The sequence below is a fragment of the Oncorhynchus masou genome, chromosome 29 (genome assembly GCF_036934945.1).
Source record: "Oncorhynchus masou masou isolate Uvic2021 chromosome 29, UVic_Omas_1.1, whole genome shotgun sequence".
NCBI classification, from domain to species: Eukaryota; Metazoa; Chordata; class Actinopteri; order Salmoniformes; family Salmonidae; genus Oncorhynchus; species Oncorhynchus masou.
The window spans coordinates 39,001,427-39,028,245 of NC_088240.1; the positions used below are offsets into that span (position 1 = coordinate 39,001,427).

At 42.8% G+C, this 26,819-nt stretch overlaps 2 protein-coding genes across 7 annotated transcripts in view; one reads left to right on the forward strand and one right to left on the reverse strand.

Moving 5' to 3' along the window:
* LOC135519593 (cysteine/serine-rich nuclear protein 3-like) overlaps nucleotides 1–6,160 on the forward strand; it is a 33,024-nt gene extending 26,864 nt beyond the window's left edge. For all 4 annotated transcript variants that reach the window (XM_064944832.1, XM_064944831.1, XM_064944830.1 and 1 more), the window contains 3 exons: nucleotides 1,616–1,875; nucleotides 2,490–2,786; nucleotides 3,071–6,160. In XM_064944832.1, coding sequence (XP_064800904.1) covers nucleotides 1,616–1,875; nucleotides 2,490–2,786; nucleotides 3,071–4,177 — 1,664 coding nt within the window. In that variant the 3' untranslated portion in view covers nucleotides 4,178–6,160. The remainder of the gene's footprint in view (nucleotides 1–1,615; nucleotides 1,876–2,489; nucleotides 2,787–3,070) is intronic.
* Nucleotides 6,151–24,029, reverse strand: LOC135519592 (polypeptide N-acetylgalactosaminyltransferase 3-like). 3 transcript variants are annotated; one of them, XM_064944829.1, is made up of 12 exons: nucleotides 23,091–24,029; nucleotides 20,869–20,909; nucleotides 20,024–20,600; nucleotides 19,130–19,302; nucleotides 16,965–17,114; nucleotides 16,280–16,514; nucleotides 16,013–16,130; nucleotides 15,615–15,815; nucleotides 8,958–9,089; nucleotides 8,634–8,735; nucleotides 8,369–8,521; nucleotides 6,151–8,159 (listed from the first exon to the last, which is right to left on the reverse strand). In XM_064944829.1, exons 3-12 carry the CDS (start codon nucleotides 20,521–20,523, stop codon nucleotides 8,046–8,048), a joined length of 1,878 nt encoding a protein of 625 aa, XP_064800901.1. In that variant the 5' UTR covers nucleotides 20,524–20,600; nucleotides 20,869–20,909; nucleotides 23,091–24,029; the 3' UTR covers nucleotides 6,151–8,045. The 3 variants fall into 3 exon arrangements, with proteins under 3 accessions (XP_064800901.1, XP_064800900.1, XP_064800899.1); XM_064944828.1 differs by lacking the exon at nucleotides 23,091–24,029 and adding an exon at nucleotides 21,278–22,315 and having other exon boundaries at nucleotides 20,869–21,143; XM_064944827.1 differs by lacking the exon at nucleotides 23,091–24,029 and having other exon boundaries at nucleotides 20,869–22,315.
* Nucleotides 24,030–26,819: the final 2,790 nt, after the last annotated feature.

The following is a 26,819-nucleotide window of genomic DNA, read 5'->3' on the forward strand; positions in this document are numbered from 1 at the left end:
CAGTGGTTGGTTCCTCCACTGATCTATGTTGTGTGTTGGGGAAAGATGGATACAGTAACCCTACCCTGGTTTATTGTGGGTGTAAGTGACAGGGCTCCTCCCTGTGTTGTGTTTACATGTGCGTGTGTGCCAGAGGACAGGCTCATTGTAATGGCTGAAAGGGAATAAATGTAACAATATCAAACATTTATTCCATTCCAGCCATTACAATGAGCCCCTCCTCCTTTATCGCCTCCCACCAGCCTCCTCTGGTGTGCGCATATGCGCTTGTGTTTGTGTAGGTCCATACATGCGCACGTGTTTGGGGATGGGGGCGAGGGGATCAGGGACAAGGGTGCTGTTTCCCCAGACTCCTGAGCCTTCTGGGTCAGCTGCTGCAGATAAAGGCAACCAGGAGGATGTTGCTTTAAGCCAAGGGAATCAGAGAGCAGTTCATGCAGCAGAGCACACGGCTCCCAGAGCTTCTCCTCACTAAAGAAGTGTCACACTGTGTCAGGCGTGGTGCTGAGATGTACAGTAGCATTGTTGCCTGGAGAATACAGTACAACTCCGTCTTGGGCTGCGTTAGTGTTGGAGAAATAATCCAGCCCCTCTCCTTGTGTGATTGCTTTTAGAGGAGCAAAACAAAGCCTTGGAATTTCTGAATCTGAATCGGGAGGTCTTTGACGAAGGGCTTCTATGTATTCTCGCAGATTTATTGTTAGAACTACATGATCATAGCAACCCTAATATCACAAGTCACTAGAATATGGCCGAACAAGAAATAGGAAGAAATACAGAGATACCGTTACGTATTGCAAGCTTGAAAATGAGGGGGGGGGGGGGGGATAAAGCGAAACTCCCATCAACAAGGCCAGACTGGCGCTGCCATGCCTGTAATGAATGCATTGTCCTTATGGCACAGGGTGGAGTGCTGCTGGAACCAGATGGTTCCCATTTGTCCTGTTTTTCTGACATCAAGTGAGCGCTGGGAAAGCTGTGCTCAACCACTCCAGATCTGAGCCAGGAGGGGGATTATTTATGCTCTCTGTCTTTGCTTTCTTTTTCCTCCCTCCTTCCCTCCCTCTCATAGAACAGTCCTTAAAAAGCCACATGTAGTACTGACATGCCAATTGGCAGAGTTGGGATGATGAAACACTGCTCTACTAAGCTGGGTTGAGTTGTCTGAGTGTTAGCAAGAGGACTCCCGAGGTTCATTTAAAAGTCTAATAAAAGCAGGCATTCAAATCCTGCAAAACGTAAGCAAGCAGACTAGCGTTTTATCTTGTTATAGTATGGCTACACACATACTGTACACCACTGAGAGCACATGGTGAGCAACAACATACAATTCTTTCCTATGTACATGATTCCAATTTTAAATAAGTGCTTTCTCTTGAAACAGTGTGCGTGTATGCTGTCAAGGTGGTTAATCTAGCTTTTTCTCATACTGGTGATTTCACATTCTCTTTCTTGATTTAAAATGGGCTATTCTTTCCACCACATCGAACTGGTTAATCTTTCATCCATGTATGAACCAATAACCCTGCTTTCCCTATTATTTATATGTATGAAGAAGTGGGCTATCACCCAGCTTCCTTTCACCATCTTCTCCCCTCGTCTTTTGACTCTGTAGCTGATTCTATACTGAAGAGGGAGAAGCGTGTGAGAACAAGGAGGGTACATTTTGACAATGTGACGGTGTACTACTTCAGCCGGCGCCAGGGCTTCACCAGTGTGCCCAGTCAGGGGGGCAGTACTCTGGGCATGTCCAACAGACACAGTGGTGTCAGGCAGTACTCCCTGGGAGAGTTTGCCCTGGAGCAAGAGAGAATCCACAGAGACATGCTCCGAGACCATCTGAAGGAGGAGAAACTCAACTCCATGAAACTCAAGGTATTGGTTCGAATCCAGGCTGTATCACAACCGGCCATGATTGGGAGTCTCATGAGGCGGCGCACAATTGGCCCAGCGTCGTCCGGGTTTGGCCAATGTAGGCCGTCATTGCAAATAAGAATTTGTTCTTAACTTGCCTAGTTAAATAAAGGTTAAATAAAAAATAAAATAAAGAAATACTTAAGCAATAAGGCCCAAGGGGGTTTGATATATGGCCAATATACCATGGCTAAGTGCTGTTTTTAAGCATGACGCAACGTGGAGTGCCTGGATACAGCGCTAAGCTGTGGTATATTGGCCGTATACCACAACCCCCCCCGTGGTGCCTTATTTCTATTATAAACTGGTGACCAACATAATTACAAGAGTAAAAAATGGTTTTGTCATACCCGTGGCATACGGTCTGATAACCCACACCTGTCAGCCAATCAGCATTCAGGGCTCGAACCATCCAGTTTATAAATACAGTTATGACATATTGTGTCCTTTTTATAAATATAGAATGTTATATGTTTCCAACTGCTCACTCTGTGTACTCTTCCGAGAAGCAGCATGTCTTTGGTTTCAGCTGGTTCAAACCGGACTAAATGTGATCCCTTCTCGTTTGTTTTCAGCTGACTAAGAACGGTACAGTGGAGTCGGAGGAGGCCAACACGCTCATGGCAGAGGACATCTCTGACGATGACATTGATCTGGAAAACACAGAGGTGGACGAGTACTTCTTTCTACAGCCCCTCACCACTAAGAAGCGCCGGGCTCTGCTGCGGACCTCGGGGGTGAAGAAGATTGACGTGGAAGAGAAGCACGAGCTGCGGGCCATCCGGGTGTCCAGGGAGGACTGTGGCTGCGACTGCAGAGTGTTCTGTGACCCAGAGACCTGTGCATGCAGCGTAGCAGGAATCAAGTGCCAGGTAAATCCCTGGGTAGTCTGACCATACTTGTACACGCTCTCATATTGACACAGATGTGCCACTCTATCCGCTCTGGAATTAAGCCTTCTATGCGGCCCCTAGTCTTCAGGCAAATGCATTTCAATAGAAGGGTGATTAAGCGATCAAATATTTTAGATCATTGAAAAAGTACTGTATCATCTACAGTAGCTTATCTGATATTGTCAAAGTATTACGTTCATTAATCTATTACATGCAAACTGCAGAATATATGGTCATATAACCCAAGGTGGTCCAATCTACAGGTGGACCGCATGTCTTTTCCCTGTGGCTGTACCAAGGAGGGCTGTAGCAACGCGGCCGGCCGGGTGGAGTTTAACCCCATCCGCGTGCGGACCCACTTCCTGCACACCATCATGAAGTTAGAGCTGGAGAAGAGCCGCGAGCAGCAGCAGGCCTCCCCTGCCAACGGTTACCATGGCGAAAGCAACGGCTATGGCAACCCGCTGGTCCAGACCCAATACTCTCTGTCAGATCCAACAGTCCAACAGTCTGCCATCATGCACCTCCAGACTGCTGACGACATGGACGAGCCTCTGGATGATGAAGACGAATATGAGGATGATGAGGAGAATGAGGAAGATGACGAGGATGAAGAGGACAGCAGCAGTTTATGCAGTGGACTGTCTGACTCCAGCACTCAGAGCTTGGCGAACAGTGACTCTGAGGAAGAGGATGGCGATGAGGAGGACACGTCGGAGGACTTTGAGAATGGAGTCAGCAAGCCGCCTGTCTCCAACACAGAGGTTGCCCCCCTGTCCTCTGTGTTGTGTTACTCTGATGCCATTCTGCCACACGACAACCACATTGACGACCACATAAATGGAAACTCTTATTTATTCAGCTCCCCAACAGATTATTATCAGTTGGAGACTCCCAATGCTGTTGCCTCAGCCAACGGGACAGCCAGCCAACCCAGTGAACCCTATGGAGAGGTCTTATCATTCCCACACACAGTAAGCACTACTAACGGTGCCGTGCCACAAGAACCATTTAACATGGCCGTCGACATTGCAGAGCAGTACACAGATTACCCCCGCCAGGCTGAGGAACAGTACGCCAATCAGCCCTTCACCCTGACCAATGGCACAGCAGCAACCACAGCCATGGGCTGCTGCATACCTGACCTGGAGAACAACATGGTCCCATCTAAAGGAACATTCCCTGAGCAGCCTGGGGGCCTCAGCCAGATGGAGTTCCACAACAACTACCTGAACAATAAGAAGTGTTTTGTGGCAGAGCAGCCAAAGGAAGTGTCGAGCGTTAATGGTCTGTCTGAAGGACCTTCTTTAGCAGTCAGCACCAAGATCCCTGCATTAGCAGAGAATCTCCCCCAGGTCGCACCAGTTTAGTGGGCCTAACTCACCTGTCTGTGTAGGCTTCATGTTGTCTTTTCTTAATGAACAAGGCTGACCAAGTGTTATTTATGGAGAATATGGCCTTTTAATGGGAGCTCAACTTACCAAGTCATTTACAAGACCATACATTAGATTGACATTATTTAGCTGCAGGTTCCATGATGAGAAACATTTCTAATGAAATCCCTGATTTCTAGTATTCTAAACTGCGAGATGGAATCAGTCAACAAAAACTGAAAGCTGTACGCCCGTGCAATGTATCTTGTCATTTTAAAGGTAAAGTTTTATGGATATATTGTGAATGGAACTTTTCTATGTCTATATGTCAAATGTGCAAAAAATGAATTGTCCCCAGTTTATTTATTGGTTCTGAAGTATGTGTATACTTATAAATGGTTTGATATTTATAAATGCATGTTATTTTGGGTCTTTCAAATGGCATTTATGAGAAATTGACCAGGTTCAATTTGGGTTTATAAAATCTGTATTAATGTACTGTACAAACCTTGTGTTGTCGCCTGTGATCTTTTACATTGTTTGGAAAAGCTTGAAACGGACTACAACATTTAGTTATTTATTTGGAATTGTAATGCTAAGAGCATTATTTCATGGTTGACATTGAAGTCTAAATGATTCACAGCTGTTTGCACTTTTGTGAAGGTGATATGCTAATGCGGCACTTTGACCTTCATTTCTCAAAGAGCATATACAACTATCCAATCAATAAATACTATTTTCTGGGGGCCTCATTTCAAATACATGTCAATATAAAATATGTAACTCTTTTAACTGAGGACACTATATTGCTGTGTTGGATAGGGGGATGATTTCAAGGACATATTTCGCTCCACATTCCATTCTCGTATGACAACTGACCGTAAATACATGAAGAGATTGATGTTTGTGTCTGCACAAACATTGTGTGACGCAATTATTGAACGGTGCAATAGTAACAGGAAATGCAAAATGAAACTCACACGTGGAAGTGTTTACGACAGCTCAAACGATCACTACAAGTCACAGTCTTGCGAGCCACAGTGTTGCGCATGAAATGCAAATCTCAGTTACTGTAAAAAATATATATATATATTAAAAAGACATTTGAGGTTGGACAATCAAAGGTTAAATCATACCAATGATTCATATCAGCACCAAGTTAAGAAATGACTGATCAGCACGGGTGATTGGTAAGAAAGTATAATTAGCCAAAAATCTGTAAATAACTGTAACCACCTTCAAATAACTTACAAGTAAAGGCCATTGAACTAAATTCTCCAGATATGTATTGCTTTAATTGTTCTGAAATGTTAGGGACAGCAGTTACTCCAAACAGCCTTTACAATTAAATACCAACATTCCCTCACCATAAAAGAGTGGGAACCCCTGCATGTATCCTTGTCCTATTCGAAGCCTAAAGTGAGAGTAGTCATCCAACATGCTCATACACTCCTGTATGTGATTACTACTTGATTTAAGTTTCTGCTCCTGACTTCTCACTGAGGTGAGTAAGAATGTTACCACCTCAGTGACAAAGTAAAGTGTATCCAGCTGTCAGGGAATCAGTGTCACTGTATTAGTATGACTTAGTATCAGTGCCAAAGCATTTAAGAGAAGGCAACATACAGTGACATTGTATCCAGTTGAGTCATTCTGCTGTGTGTATGATTTTCGGTGCTTATTATGAATGATATTTAAATGTGTATTTGTGGTATACTGAACAGTCTGTATTGAATAAAAACATGTTTTGGTCTTAAATTTCACTTGTTTTATGATGGTTGTGAATTGTACAGCTCCATATGCCTGATTTCATTATGTTGGTTACTATCATGTTTGCTTCTGTGAAACAATCTTTTTTGCCCAAAATGGTATAAATGTTTCAATATGTGTTTTGGTTTCTTAACGTTAGATAAAGCCAACATGTTGTGTTTCTGCTTTTTAACAATACATCGCTTGGAAATAAAATGAAACCATGTGTTACTTTTCTTCATGTGTTTAATGATTTTAGCTTGAACTCTTTCTGTAAAAAAAACAATATCTGCTGTACGTGTGTTTAGAGAAAGGGTACACCTGCAATAACTGAAGGCCCAGTAAAAATGATGGACAGGGATACGTCAAGGATGAATTATTGTGCACAGCGCCCCCTCCTGTTGAACATAAGAAATGAAAAACCTCAAGTATCCAAATAGAAGACTCAGCCATGAGGGCATTCGGTTCTAGGACCAGGCATATCCCTAAATTCAACAAAAATCTAACATTCCATTGTCAGTTAACACCGACACAAACAGTTTATACAAATCTATCCCACATCCTTGGATCAAAACACTGATGTCTGTGGGATACTGGGAACTCAGACTTGAATCAAAACTACAATCATATATTCCATGTTGTAAACAAAGCTTAAAATGTTTCCCTTTCTTCAGATCCCATTTTAGCCTACATATTAAAAAACATTTGCAATCCCCATGAACATTATACAAAAACGTGTAAATGCATTTTATTCGAAAGAAAAATATTTTTCTAAATGCGTTGTCAAGCATAGAAAAATACATTACAAAGAACTAAACTATCCAAAAGTACCTCTTGTTAAGATGTGTCAACCTTACATTATTCCCTGACATCTAAAACATTAGTTTACTTTATTACATTTTCTTGTTTAAAGTACCTGGGGCCTGGGGCCTAAGAAAAATCCAGCTATTCTCGTAGAGATATAAAGTTACATTTTTGGGGGGGGTATGCAGTCAAACTGTACACAACAGATTGTTTCAAATACCACCTCTGTGACTGTGGAATTGTGTTTGAAAATGTTACGTTACTAAAGCCTGTCCCCGAAAGGTAAACATACTTATGATTAAAACACCTCTGAACGCCCCGTCAAAGCAATACGGAGAAGCGAAAGAAAAGATGACTTATCTTACAAATACCAGATCATTATGAGTTTGAGTTGCCAAATATAACAGTAGCACACAACTCAAGCCCTTGGTTAAAATGCAACTTTGGAGAATTTACATTTAAATCATAATTAGCTGTCCATAAAGTACAGTATATACATAAGATAACCAGAGGCACTGTATGGGCGGCGCCTCTGATCCTCAATTGGCTTGTGAGGAAAACCAGCTGGGTGAGAGGGGAATCAGACCCTCTAGCGGTGGTAAGGGAGAATGCATGTCTACTACCTTCCTGATATAATTACTTTGCACAACAAAAAGAGGCAGTAGTGGTAGATATTGAATAACCTATAATACAAACATTTCTTTTAATACAAAAGTAACGAGTCTTGACGAGTCTTTGGTGCATACAATCTTAGTTATTCTGTTCATGCAAAAGGCACGTTCACTGTTGCATTGTTTGAGACTCCATTTTGTTGTTGGTTTTCACATATCTACTGCATTAATACATTATTCAGTGTAGGCAATAAAGAACAAGCCTTTGTAATTAAATCAAATCAAATGGACCGTTGATTTCCCTCTGGAGTAAGACAGAAACAGAAGAGACAAAGACAAGTGGAAATCTCTTCATTAAGTACCCATCCAAAGTCACTCATTTCAGTCCCAGGTAGTGCCGTCAATCCACAAGCAGCGATTGGCTTGAATGGCAGAAGAAAAATAATCCCTTAACCCAAACCGTGATAAAAAGTGTATTCCTTTTTAAGTCTTCAGTATCAGTTTGAATGCTTCCTTCCCGAGGTTGCATATTCTCCTCAAAATCCCCAACTTTCCAGCAGCAGTTCTTCTACATTTAAAAATAAATACACATTCAATTTGATAATATGTTTAAAAATGCACGCCAATTGCTACTTGTCCTAAAGGTCCTAGAATGCCCAGGCACACGTCATCACTAGTGCCGAGGTCCATGTGTCATGTCCTCAGACAAAGAGCCACAGTTGGTATCTGTCTGAGGGGTTACAGGCAACCAAGGAGGGGTGCTCATGACGGGCACTCAGACACAGATTCCATCCCGGGATGAAGAATAACTGGTTCTACGCAGAGAGAAGAAACAGATTAGTCACCAACATCCTCAGTAGGAAATAACTAACATCCACGTCTATGGTGAAGATAATGAAAGAGAAGCAGGCATCAACATCCAACAATTTGATATTATTTCACAGTCAAAAGGATGAACCCCAGGACTTCAAGTAGAAATCTTGTCTGAGCCCATTAGAGTAGAGATGTGCATCTTTGGTCTCACCTCCCTTAACTCCCACTTCTGTTCTGCTCCTACAAATGTGATGCGGCCTTTATACTGGCAGTCTTCCAGCTTCACGTCTGCCTCCGTCCCATGCAAACACAGCTCCTTCTGAATATTGTGCCGGATCTCGTGATGGGTCGAGTACTCAAAATACTGAGGGATCACAAAGAGCTCGATGAGTCATCCTCTTGATTTCGAAAGTGACAGACAAAGTACTTAATTCCTTCATGACTGAACCCAGTCACTTTATTCCCTTCCCTCTGACCTGGTTTCCTCCGAGTCCGTGGCATGGGTACAAGATCAGCCGCTTCCCTCCCTCGTTGTTCTCCCCTGCATCCAGACACGAGTCTTTACCTACATTCTTCACCTGGAGGCACAAGGAAAGAGATTTCAGTGAGCCACACAAGCGGTTCAAACAAGCCCAGCTGCCTCTACCTTAAGTGGTGCGAAGCTGCTCACTCCCCTGGCCTGGAGCCCTCCACTGAGCCCTCTGGAGCTGCTAAATGGAAACCCACTGTGGCCAGACATACTGTATCTCTCTGTGGTCAGGAAAGAGCCTAGGAGAGGGGATAATGACGTGGGGGCTTACCGAGCCAAAGTGGAGTGGGTTGAGATCGGGCATGAAGACCTCTGGATACACGTTCTTCAAATACCAGGAGAAGCTCTTGCACTGCAGCCGCTCCCGGAGGTCCACACGCTGCGCAACGTCTCCGAAGGCCCTCTGTGGAAACAATTCCAGGCAGCAGCCATTAAAGAGGGGAACTTTCTTAATTACTCACACTGCCCAGGCTTTGAACTGGGAGGGAAGCCTCCATTACCACTTCCCCACAGCCCATCTAGCGCTGGAGCTCCGTGGTTGAAGATGGCGCCGAAGAGGATGGCTGAGGTCTTACATGCTCCTAACCAATTGTGCTATTTTGTTAGTTTGATTTGCGTGGTTTGTAACTTCTTTTTTAAAACTTATTCTGTATATAAATGTTGCTGCTACCGTCTCTTATGACCGAAAATTACTTCTGGACATCAGAATTGCTACTCACCACAAACGGGAAGAAAAACCTTTTCCTTTAACGAGTCCGACGAGAAGGATATACAGCTCTCCAGGGAACAGGCCCAGATACCCATCATTTGCATGAAGAAAAGACGGAGGAAAAAGGGACGCAGATCGGGCTGCCTTCTGAGAATCCGTAGGCGAGAGAGTGAACTCCCACTGCCATCCATCCTACTTCGCTAACATGCAATGGAAAATAAAATTGATGACCTATGATTATCCTACCAACAGGACATTAGGAACTGTAATATCTTATGTTTCACCGAGTCGTGGATGAATGACGACATAGAAAATATAGAGCTGGCAGGATTTTCAATGCACCGGCAGAACAGAGAAGCTAGGGGTGGTGGGTGTCTTTTTGCCAATAATAGTTGGTGCGCAATGTCTAATATTAAAGAAGTATCGAGGAATTGCTCGCATGAAGTAGAGTACCTTATGATAAGCTGTAGACCACACTATCTATATTATTTGTAGCCGTCTACTTACCACCACAGACCGATGCTGGCACTAAGGCCGCACTCAACCAACTCTGTAAGGCCATATGCAAACAAGAAAATGCTCATCCAGAAGCAGCGCTCCTAGTGGCCGGGGACTGTAATGCATGCAAACTTAAATCAGTTTTACAAAATTGTCAAGTGCCACCAGAGGAAAATAAAGATTCTATACCACCTTTACTCCATACAAAGAGATGCATACAAAGCTCTCCCCCGCCCTACATTTGGAAAATCTGACCATAATTCTATCCTCCTGATTCCTGCTTACAAGCTAAAACAGGAAGTACCAGTGACTCGCCAATTACGGAAGTGGTCAGATGACGCGGATGCTACGCTACAGGACTGTTTTAGTAGCACAGACTGGAATATGTTCTGGGATGTTCTGGGATTCATGGCATTGAGGAGTATACCACCGCAGTCATCGGGTGCGTAGACGACGTCCCCCCAGTGACCGTACGTACATATCCCAACCAGAAGCCATGAAATACAGGCAACATCCGCATCGAGCTAAAGGCTAGAGCTGCCTCTTTCAAGGAGCGGGACGCTAATCCGGACACATATAAGAAGTCCCACTATGCCCTCAGATGAACAATCAAACAAGCAAAGTGTCAATACAGGATTAAGATTGAATCCTACTACACCGGCTCTGACGCTCATCGGGTGTGGCAGGGCTTGAAAACTATTATTGCTGGAAACCCAGCAGCGACTTCCCCAGCGAAGCAAGCCTACCAGATGAGCTAAATGCTTGCCTCAAAGCGAGCATAAAAGGCAACACTGAAGCATGCCCGAAAACACCAGCTGTTCTGGATGACTGTGTGATAACACTCTCAGTAGTCAATGTGAGCAAGACCTTTAAACAGGCGAATATTCACAAAGCTGCAGGGTCAGATGGATTACCAGGACCTGTACTCAGGGCATGCATGGACCAACTGGCAAGTGTCTTCACTGACATTTTCAACCTCTTCCTGACTGAGTCTGTAATAGCAACATGTTTCAAGCAGACCACCATAGTCCCTGTGCCCAAGGTAGGAAAGGTAACCTGCCTAAATGATAACCTCCCCGTAGAACTCACGTCAGTAGCCATGAAGTGCTTTTAAAGGCTGGTCATGCCTCATAACAGCATCCTCCCAGGCACCCTAGACTCACTCCAATTAGCATACCACCCCAACAGATCCACAGATGACGCAATCTCAATCGCACTCCACACTGCCCTTTCCCACCTAGACAAAAGGAACACCCATGTGAGAATGCTGTTCATTGACTACAGCTCAGCTTTCAACACCATAGTGCACACAAAGGTCTTCACTAAGCTAAGGACCATGGGAATAAACACCTCCCTCGGCAACTGGATCCAGGTGGTAAGGGTAGATAACAACACATCTGCCACACTGATCCTCAACACTGGGGCCCCTCAGGGGTGTGTACTTAGTCCCCTCCTGTACTCCCTGTTCACCTACAACTGCATGGCCAAACATGACTCCAACACCATCATGAAGCTTGCTGATGACACAACAGTGGTAGGCCTGATCACCGACAATGATGAGACAGCCTACAGGGAGGAGGTCAGAGACCTGGCAGTGTGGTGCCAGGACAACAACCTTTCCCTCAATGTGAGTAAGACAAAGGAGATGATCGTGAACTACAGGAAAAGGTAGGCCAAACAGGCCCCAATTAACATCATTGGGGCTGTAGGGGAGCAGGTCAAGAGTTAAGTTCCTTAGTGTCCACATCACCAAAGAACTATCATGGTCCAAACACACCAAAACAGTCATGAAGAAGGCACGACAAAACCTTTCCCCATCAGGAGACTGAAAAGATGTGGCATGGGTCCCCAGATCCTCAAAACGTTCTACAGCTGTGCCATCAAGAGCATCCTGACCGGTTGCATCATCGCCTGGTTTGGCAACTGCTCGGCATCAGAGTGCAAGGCACTACAGAGGTTAGTGCGTATGGCCCAGTACATCACTGGGCCAAGCATCCTGCCATCCAGGACCTATATAATAGGCGGTGTCAGAGGAAAGCCATATAATTGTCATAGACTCCAGTCACCCACGTCATAGACTGTTCTATCTGCGACCGCATGGCAAGTGGTACCGGAGCGATAAGTCTTGGACCAAAAGGCTCCTTAACAGCTTCTACCTCCAGGCCATAAGACTGCTGAAAATTTTATCAAATGGCCACCTTGCCTATTACTTTTACCCCCCCCCCCACCATCCATTTGTTTGTACACTGCTGCTCGCTTTCTATTATATATGCATAGTCACTTCACCCCTACCTACAGTTGAAGTCAGAGGTTTACATACACCTTAGCCAAATACATTTAAACTCAGTTTTTCAAAATTCCTGAAATGTAATCCTAGTAAAAATTCCCTGTCTGTCTGAGGTCAGTTAGGATCACCACTTTATTTTTATTTTATTTTAAGAATGTGAGATGTCAGAATAATAGTAGAGAGAATGATTTATTTCAGCTTTCCCAGTGTTGTCAGAAGTTTATATACACTCAATTAGTATTTGATAGCATTGCCTTTTTAAATTGTTTAGCTTGGGTCAAACATTTCAGGTAGCCTTCCACAATCTTCCCACAATAAGTTGGGTGAATTTTGGCCTATTCCTCCTGACAGAGCAGGTGTAACTGAGTCAGGTGTGTAGGTCTCCTTGCTCGTACATGCTTTTTCAGTTCTGCCAACAGATTTTCAATGGGATTGAAGTGAGGGCTTGGTCATGGCAACTCCAATACCTTGACTTTGTTGTCCTTAAGCCATTTTGCCACAACTTTGGAAGTATGCTTGAGGTCATTGTCCATTTGGAAGACCCATTTGCGACCAAGCTTTAATTTCCTGACTGATATCTTGAGATGTTGCTTCAATAAATCAACATACCTTTCCTCTCATGATGCCATCTATTTTGTAAAGTGCACCAGTCCCTCATGCAGCAAAGCACCCCCTCAACATGATGCTGCCACCCCCATGCTTCACGGTTGGGATGGTGTTCTTCTGCTTGCAAGCCTCCCCCTTTTTCCTCCAAACATAACGATGTAATTTGTCTGTAAACAATTGCTTGAAAAATTACTTGTGTCATGCACACAGTAGATGTCCTAACTGACTTGCCAAAACTATAGTTTGTTAACAAGAAATTGGTGGAGTGGTTGAAAAACTAGTTTTAATGACTCCAACCTAAGTGTATGTAAACTTCCGACTTCAACTGTACATGTAAAAATTACCTCAAATAACCTGTACCCCTGCAAATATCATCGTTATTGTTATGTATTTTTTATATATTTAATTTTTATGCATTTATTTATTGCTATTTAAAAAAAATCTTTACTTTAGGTTATTTGGTAAATATTATCTTAACTCTTCTTGAACTGCACCGTTGGTTAAGGGCTTGTATCTAAGCATTTCACGTTAAGGTCTACACTTGTTGTACTTGGCACATGTGAAAAATAAAGTTTGATTGATTGACTTGATGGGTGACGGCTCGAAAGACAGCACCATGTATGGCAGAGTTTCAGTCTACCCAATCCCGTTTCAAGTAATTTTCACGCACCAAAAATATTTTGTACACATACAGATGTAGAATCTTAATTTGATCCTCCCGTTGCAGGAGAACTTTCCTGCAATGCTTATAGTGTATTTGAGTATTAAAAAGGCTTCTGAATTTTGTTATTTTCCTGCTGTAGCAAACTGGCTCAAATTAAGATCCTAAATCTGTACATAAGACAACTCAGCTGAAATACCATTGCAAATGATGAACCCTCTAGTCCAGAAATGTCTGCCTTTTCCCTCTCTTTGCTTCATTTAAATTCATTCATGGAATCAACCCAGCGTTCAACATTTCAAAAGAGTGCAGAACAGACATTACTCAGTTATTGATTCACACACAGTACAAACGCAGAGTATTTCAAGGAACTGAGAATTCTCCTCCAGACAGGCTTTCAGTAATGAGAGCATTTGAGAGAGACAGTGACGCAGATGATGTAAACAGCAGTGTGTGTGCTGATAACTGCTGTAGCTTTGCTCCATGAAGCTATTAGAGACATCCTGCCTGTTAACAACTATAACCTACTAATAGCCTTGAGCACAGAAGGTTTTCCTCAAATGGATTTCTCTCAGTCACAAAGGATATTAGTCAATTCTTCTTATTTCACATCTCATACAATGTCCATTGCACTTACTATACAATGGACATCAAAATTGATGTTCCAGACTATACGTAACCAACAGACGGCCTAGGCCCAGAGTGTGGCACAGGAGGCTGCCGAGGGGAGGAAGGCTGCCGAGGGGAGGAAGGCTTATAATAATGTTCCCTTACAAGTGGGATAATAACTCATCTGCAGTCAGAATGAGAACATCTGTATGTCCAGAGCAAACTGCTACTGTGAAAACATTACTGTTGGGCAGGGGTGGGCAATTTTGCTGGCGGTGGGGCCCACGACAAAAATATAAACTGAGATAAAAATGTTAATGATTTCGTGCAGTTCTACATATTTTGTCATGTTGTAGAGAAACTGTTGCAGTTTTAAAGCAAGTTTGCTGCAATTCTATACATTCTCCCATAGGGTGGAGAGAAAGGTTAGCCGTGTATAATAGGATATCTGAGTGAGACTGACTAACAAAATCAATGGGGGCCACCTGGCCGGTAATTCGACCATGAAAACAAGTTTAGATAGCTGTCCGCTAAACTAACCTTCCAATCTACAAAATGTTAGTTGACATGGACTAATTGACAGACTATCAGAGACTGATATAACAAGATGAAAACTGCTGATGCTCAACCAAATTTCGAAATTGCATCTTCTGTATTCTACTATTCTAAATCGTAACAGTAAGTTGTTCAGTCATTTATACACACACACACACACACACACACACACACACTATATGTACAAACGTATGAGGACACCCCTTCAAATGAGTGGATTTGACTATTTCAGCCACACCGGGTGCTGGCAGTAGAATAGTCTTACTTAAGAGCTCAGTGATTTTCAACGTGGCACAATCATAGGATGCCACCTTCCAAAATATCAGCATGTCAAATTCTGTTCTGCTAGAGTTGCCCAGTTCAACTTTAAGTGCTGTTATTGTGAAGTGGAAACGTCTAAGAGCAACAACGGCTCAGTGGCGATGTGGTAAGCCACACAAGTTCACAGAATGGGACCGCCAAGTGCTGAAGTGCATATACATTTTTGTCCTCAGTTGCAACACTCACTACCGAGTTCCAAACTGCCTGTTTTTCATGGTTCGGGCTAGGCCCCTTAACAGTACAGCCTACAATGACATTCTAGACAATTCTGTGCTTTCAACTTTGTGGCAACAGTTTGGGGAAGGCCTTTCCTGTCTCAGCATGACAATGCCCCTGTGCACCAAGCGAGGTCCATACAGAAATGGTTTTTCGAGATCAGTGTGGAAGAAGTTGACTGGCCTGCACAGAGCCCTGACCTCAGCCCCCATAGCAGGGGTGGTGCAACTCAATATTAATTCTTAATATTTGGTATACTGTAAATAAATAAAATACACACACACACACACACACACACACAAACGAGGGCCTTCAAAAGGGGGACCAGACGCGAGTTACTAATCCCTGCTGTAGGGGATGGATTAATGGTTTTAGAACGCCTGTCCTATTTCTGGGGTTATCAGCCTGCCTATCTGAGTTTAAAATGTACAAAAATATAACAATGTCACTCAGAAATACCACATACGTCTTTGGCCAGCTGTGCAGCTTGTTGGTTGCGTCGGTAGAAGATTTCCTTGTAGTCATCCATCCAGACCTCGGCCAGCCGCACCTGGTTGCGTGCGATCACCTGGGTGCCCTTGGGGAAGGTGTGCGGACTCTTGGTGCGGAACACATGACCCACGATGGAGCAAGGGATTATTTCTAGCTGACCCCCACACTGCCACACCTACAGACAGGCAGGCAGACAGACGGAGGTAACACACCCAGCACTGTTAGAAATACTAGGCATGATGACTATACTGTAACCGGTATTGCTGCATAATATGAAAACAGGATGAATAATTTACAATAGCACTGATGACACCCTAAACACATGCTGTTGTCCATCTATCTATGTAGAAAGGCAAGTGATCCCTCTCTTACTCTGAAAGACATTTCGATATTCTCCCCTCCCCAGATTTCCATTTGCTCATCATAGCTTCCGATAAGATAGAAGTAGTCCTTGGAGATAGAGAAGAGTCCCCCAGCAAAAGTTGGTGTCCTGTGAAATAAAAGAAATCCACTGAATAGAGGGTCCAGATCTTTTTTTTTTTACACTCAGCTGAGGAATAGACCATTCACAACCACCTATCAAGGAATACAGAGGTGTTTGACATGCCTGAAAGTAGGCATTCACATAGTTCTTCTCACTTGATAGGATAAGTCTCATCCTTTCTCCGTTGTTTCTCGTGGTCCGGTAGACTCTCCCAGCCAAAGGACAGGCCCCAGTCAAAGTTACCACGGTTGTGGTTCTGTCCGTAAGGCGAGGGCTTCATAAACTCAAAGGTGTTGAGGTCAATGGTTGTGATGTCAGGACTCACTACTGCAGTGTAATTCTCTGCTATCCTGGCCAGTAGAGGCTCCAGCCAGCCATTGAAGCATTCACCTGTTGGATACGCATTCACCATCAGCCGAACAATACAACCACTAAATAGCATTGCATTTTAAATGTGAAACACTTTATCGACAAAGAACATGGAAGCCTGTGGTACAAAAGCAATCACTTTGAGAATATACCTAAAATACCACAAGTTAAATCACATGTGAGCTGAACAAATAAATGTAACACTCATTTGATATTTTACCAGGCCACCTGGAAGCAGCCACCGCAAAAACAAAAGATATGTTACAGTCCAATAACAATAATATGTTGTGGCATTACTGCCTTGCCCGAAACAGCATGTGAATTTTGCTAGTATTCTGAGTATTAGTGTGTAGGTGGATTAACAAATGTCTAAAAGGCTGAGCTGTTCTGGTTGTTCCAGTCTGATGACTCAGCTGTTTTGACGTCACTGCTATGGTGTGTGTGTGTGTGTGTGTGTGTGTGTGGACTAACAGTGAGCATCGAGGAAGGTGAGGATGTCTCCAGTGGCCACAGAGGCTCCCAGCAGCCGAGCAGTGATCAGGCCCTTTCTCTCGCGCTGACGTACCACGCGCACAATGTGCAGCCGCTTCAAATACTCATCCAGCTCCTCCTTCAATGCATCTGTGAAAGGAAATTAGCCAACTGCATTAGCTGTGGAACTGCCGATCTATAAATGGACAGTGCCAATCAGGTTCAATACGAGAGGACTTACTAGAGCGACCTCCAGAAAAAAAGCTTTAAAATGTAGAAATAAACCAATAAGCAAAATACAATGAAATGATCAGGTCATTTCATCTTCTGCTAAAATTCCTACCTCAGTGCAGTGACTGTTTCCGGGGGAGTAGGCCTCTACCTCAACTTGGCCCCCCAGTGTGGAAGCTTACACTTCAACGGAGTGAATGAAAGAGTGAGTGAGATGCCTGGCTTTCATCTAATAGCAGGCTATTCCCAACAAATGACAGAGTTTTGAGTGTCACTCAGTGGGGTTGCATTGCCTGCGGGGAATCACAGGTATAATATTGCAGATAGTTTTGGGGTTATATCAAAAATAATGGTTTGCAGAATTTCTAATCCCTCCATTTTTATTTTATTTCTACCACCCCTAACTGCCAACAATACACCTTCTACTGCTATTTACAGCTATCGTCACTCACATATACAGTACTTTCTAATCTTATCTAATCTCAGTTGTCTCCATACTAACCCATCTCTCCCGGTTCACTAACATTTCCTTAGGCAAAACATCCTGGGGAGTTCCATGTCATATCAGCAAGCCATGAGACCCACCATCTCAGATTGTCCTGAAAACATTTCTGTAGTTAGAAACAGACAAGATAAGCATTTTGGAAACATCATTTTATTAAACTAGAATTTGATATCTGAGAATTTAGCTTATTAATTGCACACAAATTTGCCATTTTAAATGTACAGGATTCACATAATGTTCAATAATTATAGATCATTTCTTTGGATTCGTCATTTCATGTCTTTCTCGTTTTTATAAAACATTTTGGTCCAAATTGAATGTTAGGTACAAAAATTATTTAGAAAAGAATCACCTAATAGCAGGAACAGCACCATCTAGTGGTCAGAACCAGGATGTAGGATAGGACATAAACCAAACAACTTCAATGACTAATTTCACTAAACAGCGGAAAGAAACTGCCACCAAATTCACTGAGAATACATTACATGGGATGAAAAATCAATGCTCTGAGCTGCAGCTCAGCTAGTACTTGTCAGACAGACACAGAGAAGTGATAGGGGGGGGGGGCTTTTGAAAATGTCTTTAGATTCTCCATAAAAATTGTAATAAAGTATACTTTCACCCCTTTTTCTCCCCAATTTCATGGTATCCAACTCGTAGTTACAGTTTTGTCCCATCGCTGCAACTCCCCTACGGACTTGGTAGAGGCGAAGGTCAAGAGCCACGTGTCCTCCGAAACACAACCCTGCCAAGCTGCACTGCTTCTTGACACACTGCTCGCTTAACCCAGAAGCCAGCTGCACCAATGTGTAGGAGGAAACATCGTCCAGCTGGCTACCGAAGTCAGCTTGCAGGCGCCAGGTCCGCCACAAGGCGGTGCCTTCATTCGGGTTGCCCGCTTCATTTCTAACTCATTGTTAGAAAAAAGTTTGGTCCAAATCGGATGTTAGGTACTATATATGGATCCTATAAATTAAAATGGCAAATTTGGGTGTTATCATTTAGCTTAATTTCTCAGAGATAAAATTATATTTCAACAAAATAATGTTGCATAAATGCTAATCCTACCGGTTTCTAATTACAGAAACAATGTCAGAACAATCTAAGACGGTGGTGTTAAAATCATCTTTCTTATGCTTTTTGGAGGTGGAATGACCATCCTATTTTCCCTCGGCCTTGTTTCCCTCAGCCTGACGCCTGTTTACAAGAGCAAACTCTGACTCAATTCTCCACAGACTAGCTAGCCCCTCTTAGGAAGGCATTCACTAGCAGTGCTGCTTCCTGCTAGAACCCCCTTCACAAGAAGCCAGGGCGCCAGCCTGTACATTTCATGGCACACCAGCGGGCCGCCAAGCAGGCTGCCTGACTAAAATTAAAGTGAGAACACGGTGGTCCTGCCATCTGCCTGGCCGGCTGGTTAGTTCCTTACCGTCCACACTGGCATCGTCCACCAGGATGATCTCCTTGAGGAAGATGGCAGGGGAGGTGTGGAGGACGCTGTACACCGTCCTCAGCAGAGTGCTCCAGCCTTCGTTGTGAAACACAATGATCACGCTGGTGGTCAGCAAGGGTGGACAACGCTTGAATGTTTGCTCGATACATCTACAAAAGAAAATAACAAAATTAGGTGGTGTCTTTTATGGTCCCTGAGAGGGCTTCAGTGCAGGACTGTGGCTGAAACATCTGAAGTCCTCCCTTAAAGGGATGCATGTTTCAGTTGTGTCATTGGGATATGGGACTCCCTTGAAAATGCCAACAAAATCAGACACAGTCCCCCAAACACAGTTACTGGGCACACATGCTGAAACAATGTTTCAGACAGAAAAACCCTAGAGTGAAATTTTCCTCAATAACTAAAAGAAAATATCAAAGACTTGTTTGGGTTAAAACCATCCTGTCAGTTGGAGACACATTATATAATGTTGTTTTCTCCTTCCTTCTGTGGTCATTCAGTATGTGACTTTGGTTTCATACTGAGCCACTGAGACAAGACATATAAATATATGGAAACTGAATCCCTCTACAGAGGAATGGTTCTAGTGAACACCACACGGTGGAGCTGCTATGTGATGAGGAGAAACCTCCTTCGAGATGTTCGCTTCCCATTAGATTGTTTTACAACAGAACCTATAATGATAGAATTTTCATCATAAACAGGGCCACTGACCCCAAGATTTACTAGACATCTTTACATGGCCATGTTGGTTTGAACTGAAGCATATGCCACTGCGGCAATACATTTTAGAGCATGTATATGGAAACAACTGTAAAAGCTACCATAACAGCACAAAAATGGCTAGTTAATTATTGACAAATAACATACTCCGGTGGTCGGGTGTCAGGGCCCAGGTCACGGCTGAGAGAGATGTGGTCGCTGGCGTAGAGGTTAAAGCAGTGTTTCTCCTCTCCCCGATCCTTCTCCTTCTGTTCAGCAGGGCTCAGTTTGTCTGTGTGAAAGGGCTTCCCAGAGGCTCCGGGGTCGTTGGGGTCCTGAGGTGGACGCTCTAGGACTGGCCTCAGCTCAGCAGCCGTGTACGTCCCTGACAAACAGGAAAAGTCCCCTGCAGTCTCCTGCTGGCGCACTGGGGCTCTGATCTGCATCTTTGGCATGGCGTCCCTGAAGTTATTGACGGCCCCCATCACCATGCCCAGCACGGCATCCCGCTTGACAGCTATCTCCTTCAGCCAGGGCTCTTCTTGTGTGGGACTTTGGCTTACTACCTCACGTTGTATAAGGAACAAAAATGTGACAAAGGTAAGGGCCACTATCACCAGTTTCAAGGGGTGTAATCGCCTTCGGAAAACTCTGCGGAGACCACTCATTCTTCTGGAGATGGGTGGGGTAGATTTACTTGACACAGCACTTCACCAAAACACACAGTCAGTTGCAAGGAGGTAACCTTAAAAAGTAAATTAGAAAGAAACGTGACAAATGTGCCAAATAAACAGAGGCAATAAGCAAGATCATAACTCAGTCTCACATGCATGGAAAAGAAAAAAAACGTAACAAGATATGTGATTGTTTGGATCTAGTACTTTGTCCATTAAAAGAGTTGTTAAAAGAGTTGTTACTGTCTCCTAAACGACAGGATAGATCAGGCTACTATACAATGTACTCGTCATAGCACTGCAGTTTAACATTCTTAACGGAAAAATAATGTGACTTACCTGGACATTACATAATACGGATGGGAACTGCAATCCAAACCCTTGATGAAAAAAAAGTCAATTAAATTATGTCAAGAATATCGCTAAAAGAAAATCCTCTTCAAAATATGCGGATTTCCAGATAAATTGTTGCCCCAAAAGAATAGAGTCGGTACAGTTGTGGAGCGTTTCTCAATCTCTACAAACTACTTCCGTCTCGTTGGATCCAGGTGCGCTCCTTTCAGGTAGAGGGTGGAACCCTTTTTAGTTGGCACGTGTACGTAGAACGGATCTTTCTGTCAAACCCCAAATCCATGAAATTATTACATGAGTGAAACATTGCAAAGTAGCAGGCATTCTTAGAACAAATTATGAATTTATCATTTAGCACATAAAGTATGCGTCTATTTGTGTCAGTTGCAAAACTCACTTTGATTTACTCCAGCTACAAAGCTAGACCTCTCCGTGTGCCCCAAATAATAATAATTTAAAAAAAAGTATTATCTTGCAGTCACTTTGTCTCAGGCAATATTGGAAATAGTCGACTCTGCGGGATAGGTCTGATCTAATAATGGTGTCAATTCTTAAAATAATAGGATTTGTTCAGCCAGCCATTCATTGAGACGGTTGCTGGGTTACAAATAGCGGAGGAACGTATCCTATACCTCTCTCATAAGCACCGCATCCAATCAGGCTACTTAGAAGAATAACAGAATGTCGCCTACATAAAACGCGGTATAGGTCTACCCTTCAGAAATAAGTGAGCATAGCTGTATATTAATTTGAGCTATGCTAGATTATGTAGCGTGAATGTTATGTATAGTCATACAATAAGAGAGCGAACTGTTGGTCAAATATTGAATGGTCAAATATTCAAGCAAAACCGATAGCTACAGAATAACTTATCAGATGGCTCAGTAAAGAGCATTACACGACAGGTTCATACGTTTAACGTTGCGGTTTACACTAGAATCTAAGTCCAAACTTGAGTTTTTAGCCTGAAGAAAAGGAATGACTGAAAATGTGCCACTCGCCGAACATTTTGGACCCTCTGCGACATATCCCAACATATTCCTGTTTGCCAAGTCACCCTAGCAGATGGTATTCATAAAGTGTCCGATGCTTGAGGGGGTAAAGAAAAGACGTGGACGCCGTAGCCATTCGGGGAGGAATACTCCGGTGCCCAGTTAGGAGTCTTGTCAAGTAGGATCAACAAGTGACACAATTCACCATGTCTGTTCTCCTCTCCTTCTTGGTACTTAGCCTACAGCACAAGCTCAGAGTTGTGGAAGTGACCATTTGCATTAATACAGGAATGGTCTATAGTACATCTTCTAGTTGAAATAGGCATATATGAATAGTAGAACAGCCATTCTCTTATATGTCCATAACTGAAAAAGTAATAACTAAACAGTTACTGTTGGAATATTCATTCTATATTCTTAATATCAACTCTTTACAAAACATGAAGTTACTCCATACAATTTCCATTAGTGTGTGTGCATGCAGTGTTGGGGAAGCTGCTCTGAAGACATAGTTTACCAAGCTACCAATTACTTCACTCTGGAAGAAGCTAATCTACACTAAAGCTACCCTTAAGAAATATATAGTCTACTGAACTAAAGTTACTTTGAAAAAGTAGTTCACTCCATCTAAACTACTTCATGAAAAATGATCAAATATATAGTTTACTGAACTGAAGTTACTTTGAAAAAGTAGTTCACTCCATCCAAACTACTTCATGAAAAATTATCAAATATGAAATGTCATAGACTACAAATTGCAAGAACACATCACTCTGGAGTCAGATGTTTACATAATGCGTAATTTAGCCGATTAAACACAAAAAAATTGAAAATTAGGCAGGTCTGATTGCGAAAAATAAAATAAATCTTGCCTTTTCAACTATTTTTGCAAAAAATAGTAGTGTGTAGTTCCACTAGTTACATGGCAAAAAGGAATTAACTACTGAAAACACTACCAAGATTTGAATTTAGTTCAACTACCACCAAGCTAATTCAATTACTAATTGAACTACATGTAGTTCACTACTCCACATTACGGTGTGTATTTCAATATTATTTCTCAATACACTGGTAATTGGCATAATGTACATGCTGTTCTTATAACTTAAACTTCATAGATGACTTTTCAAATACTGTTGGAAAGAAAACCATTTGAAAGACATGTTATGGGTCATTAACAAAGCTCAATGGTCATTAGGCTACTGGTACAATACTTACGAGTTTGGGTGTGTGTCTTGGCAGTGGGAGTCAACATTCAATATAGTACCCTTAACGTCCCTATGGGAGGGTTCTGTCCACTCCCAGAGTGGTATTTCCCTTCATTAAAAAATAACAAACAACAGCAAAACAACATTATCAACAGAGTGGATGACACCATAAAATCTAAATCAACCCTAATGTAACTGACTGGCACTGAGTTGGATGCACACACTCATTCCTACCTTGGAAATAACTGCATGTCTCCATCCCAAATGGCACTCTCCCAATGAAGTGCACTACTTTTGACCAGGGCCATTTGGGACGTAAACCAAATGCCCTGATTTGCTATGTAATGACTTAATCAAATCACAATACACTTTCATCAGTTGAATGTAGATAACAATATAATACTTATTTTTATATTTAAAACAAAATCTGAAATATTGTATTAAAATATGCAAAGTCTCAGTAAATATACACGTATTTGCATATCCACATATCCACTAAGTCAGCGTTAATATTTTGGTTCTATTTTGTTATGACACTCCAGAAGTGGACTGAATCAGAGTAGATTGTGGATAAATTATTTAACAATTTTTCTATCTGTAAAATACTAAAGACATGTATGTAAAAAGCATTTTTGGCAAATGTTTCTGAAGAAAACGTTCTCTATAATAAATAACTGACAACATATCAACAATTCCCTCTGGGCAAGTCTCGAGAATATGGGTGCGTTCATACACTGCTCAAAAAAATAAAGGGAACACTAAAATAACACATCCTAGATCTGAATGAATGAAATATTGTTATTAAATACTTTTATCTTTACATAGTTGAATGTGCTGACAACAAAATCACACAAAAATTATCAATGGAAATCAAATTTATCAACCCATGGAGGTCTGTATTTGGAGTCACACTCAAAACTTAAGTGGAAAACCACACTACAGGCTGATCCAACTTTGATGTAATGTCCTTAAAACAAGTCAAAATGAGGCTCAGTAGTGTGACCTCCCTACAACGCCTGGGCATGCTCCTGATGAGGTAGCGGATGGTCTCCTGAGAGATCTCCTCCCAGACCTGGACTAAAGCATCCGTCAACTCTGGACAGTCTGTGGTGCAACGTGGCGTTGGTGGATGGAGCGAGACATGATGTCCCAGATGTGCTCAATTGGATTCAGGTCTGGGGAACGGGCGGGCCAGTCCATAGCATCAATGCCTTCCTCTTGCAGGAACTGCTGACACACTCCAGACACATGAGGTCTAGCACTGTCTTGCATTAGGAGGAACCCAGGGCCAACCGCACCAGCATATGGTCACACAAGGGGTCTGAGGATCTCATCTCGGTACCTAATGGCAGTCAGGCTACCTCTGGCGAGCACATGGAGGGCTGTGCGGCCCCCCAAAGAAATGCCACCCCACACCATAACTGACCCACCGCCAAACCGGTCATGCTGGAGGATGTTGCAGGCAGCAGAACATTCTCCACGGCGTCTCCAGACTCTGTCACATCTGTCACGTGCTCAGTGTGAACCTGCTTTCATCTGTGAAGAGCACAGGGCGCCAGTGGCGAATTTGCCAATCTTGGTGTTCTCTGGCAAATGCCAAACGTCCTGCACGGTGTTGGGCTGTAAGCACAACCCCCACCTGTGGACATTGGGCCCTCATATCACCCTCATGGAGTCTGTTTCTGACCGTTTGAGCAGACAAATGCACATTTGTGGCCTGCTGGAGGTCATTTTGCAGGGCTCTGGCAGTGCTCCTCCTTGCACAAAGGCGGAGGTAGCGGTCCTGCTGCTGGGTTGTTGCCCTCCTACGGCCTCCTCCACGTCGCCTGATGTACTGGCCTGTCTCCTGGTAGCGCCTCCATGCTCTGGACACTACGCTGACAGACACAGCAAACCTTCTTGCCACAGCTCGCATTGATGTTCCATCCTGGATGAGCTGCACTACCTGAGCCACTTGTGTGGGTTGAAGACTCCGTCTCATGCTACCACTAGAGTGAAAGCCCCGCCAGCATTCAAAAGTGACCAAAACATCAGCCAGGAAGCATAGGAACTGAGAAGTGGTCTGTGGTCCCCACCTGCAGAACCACTCCTTTATTGGGGGTGTCTTGCTATTTGCCTATAATTTCCACCTGTTGTCTATTCCATTTTCACAACAGCATGTGAAATTTATTGTCAATCAGTGTTGCTTCCTAAGTGGACAGTTTGATTTCACAGAAGTGTGATTGACTTGGAGTTACATTGTGTTGTTTAAGTGTTCCCTTTATTTTTTGAGCAGTGTATATTCACTCTGGCTATTTACTCTGATTTCAGAGCACTCTCGTCTGCATGTGCCAGAGCACAGAATAACTGCTGAATTTTATGAATGCTCAACACGTGCAGAATGATTGATGAATTTTACAAATGTTCAACACCCGTTGAATATGGCCAGTGTCAGTAAACGTCAGCAAAAATGCGTAATTCAATTATTGCCAGCAACATGATAACAGCCTAACCAGCTCTGCTAGGGTGATAAAAATAGAGTGAGATGTTCTCTCATTTATGTTCAGGGTACAACACTGGACCTTTAGCCATCTAGCTTGAGTGCTTGACTGCAATTATGTCTGATCAACCCTACTCCTCGGCCAGAAGTATCCAGTGTGCGCCCTGAACGCTCCGAGAGCAAAACGCTCTGAATTTAAGAATGCCCAGAGCACACTCTGGCACTCCAGTGTGAATTTACGAACGTACCCTATATCTAAGGATAACCACACAATATTTGGTGAATGTAGATGCTTCTGAAGCTGAGGAAAGTGAGTTGGTGTGTGGGAAGCGTCTTACTTCCAGGAAATGGCAGTAAAGACAAATACATTGAATTTAGACTACCAAATGCCAAACATCTACTTAGACCCAATTACCATCTCTTCAAAGTAAGTTACTACATATAGTCCAGTTTGTTCAATTCTCAATAATATTTACTTTTAAATGAGGTGCAATTCAATGTAGTGAGCTTTGAAATTATGGATGTACTGTATGTCAATTTTAAAGTGGTTAAAATTCCTGACATTTTTATGATGTCAGTATGATAAACTAAAGAAAATATACATTTCCATCTAGACTGACATTTGTATGTTTACTTTTTTGAAAATACTAATATTAAATGGAAATACCAACAAATCTCAAATTGATTGGTAGATGCTAAAATGTAATTTCAGCCAGTGGTGCCTGGCCTCAGTGACATTTATTGCACAACAATATATCTTTCTTCATTGAGTGTTGCAACAGAGTCACTGTTTTCATTGTATTGCAAGAAAAACACATGGTAAAAATAAGTCTATAACAATACGTGTTTTGTATTGTTGTCACATGATTATTAAAAGCACTGTTTCTCATCTCTCCAAAATTCCCTTGATACACGATGAGAAAAATATCCTCCATAATAACTTCCAAATACTTAAGAATAATAATGCATGTCAACAAAAAACATCAAATGAGATCAAACAATCAAACACGGTCTCTCTCTCGCTCTCTCTCTCTCTCTGTGTGTGCCGAGACCACAAAGCTGTCCTTCCTCATCCTTGGATAATTGGGATGAGCCTCCAAAAACCGAAAGAAAACATGAGCATATAAAACATTTCCTTAAACATACCTATAGTGGGGTTCATAGTTCCGCGCTGCATCCTTGAATGCCTGCTCTTTCTCCATAATGTATTCAGAAGCTTTACAGCATGAAAATGAACAATGACCGTTACTGTGATTGACA

Bases quoted from the DNA above. Each gene is read 5' to 3' on its own strand.
- LOC135519592 (XM_064944829.1), bottom strand. From the start codon at position 20,523: ATGAGTGGTCTCCGCAGAGTTTTCCGAAGGCGATTACACCCCTTGAAA. The intron at 16,131-16,279 runs GTGAGAAGAACT...TTTATTTCACAG, and splicing joins GATGAGACTTATCCTATCAA to GACACCAACTTTTGCTGGGG. The intron at 9,090-15,614 runs GTATGTGGTATT...TTGTTTCCACAG, and splicing joins CTGCACAGCTGGCCAAAGAC to AGGGCCTTCGGAGACGTTGC.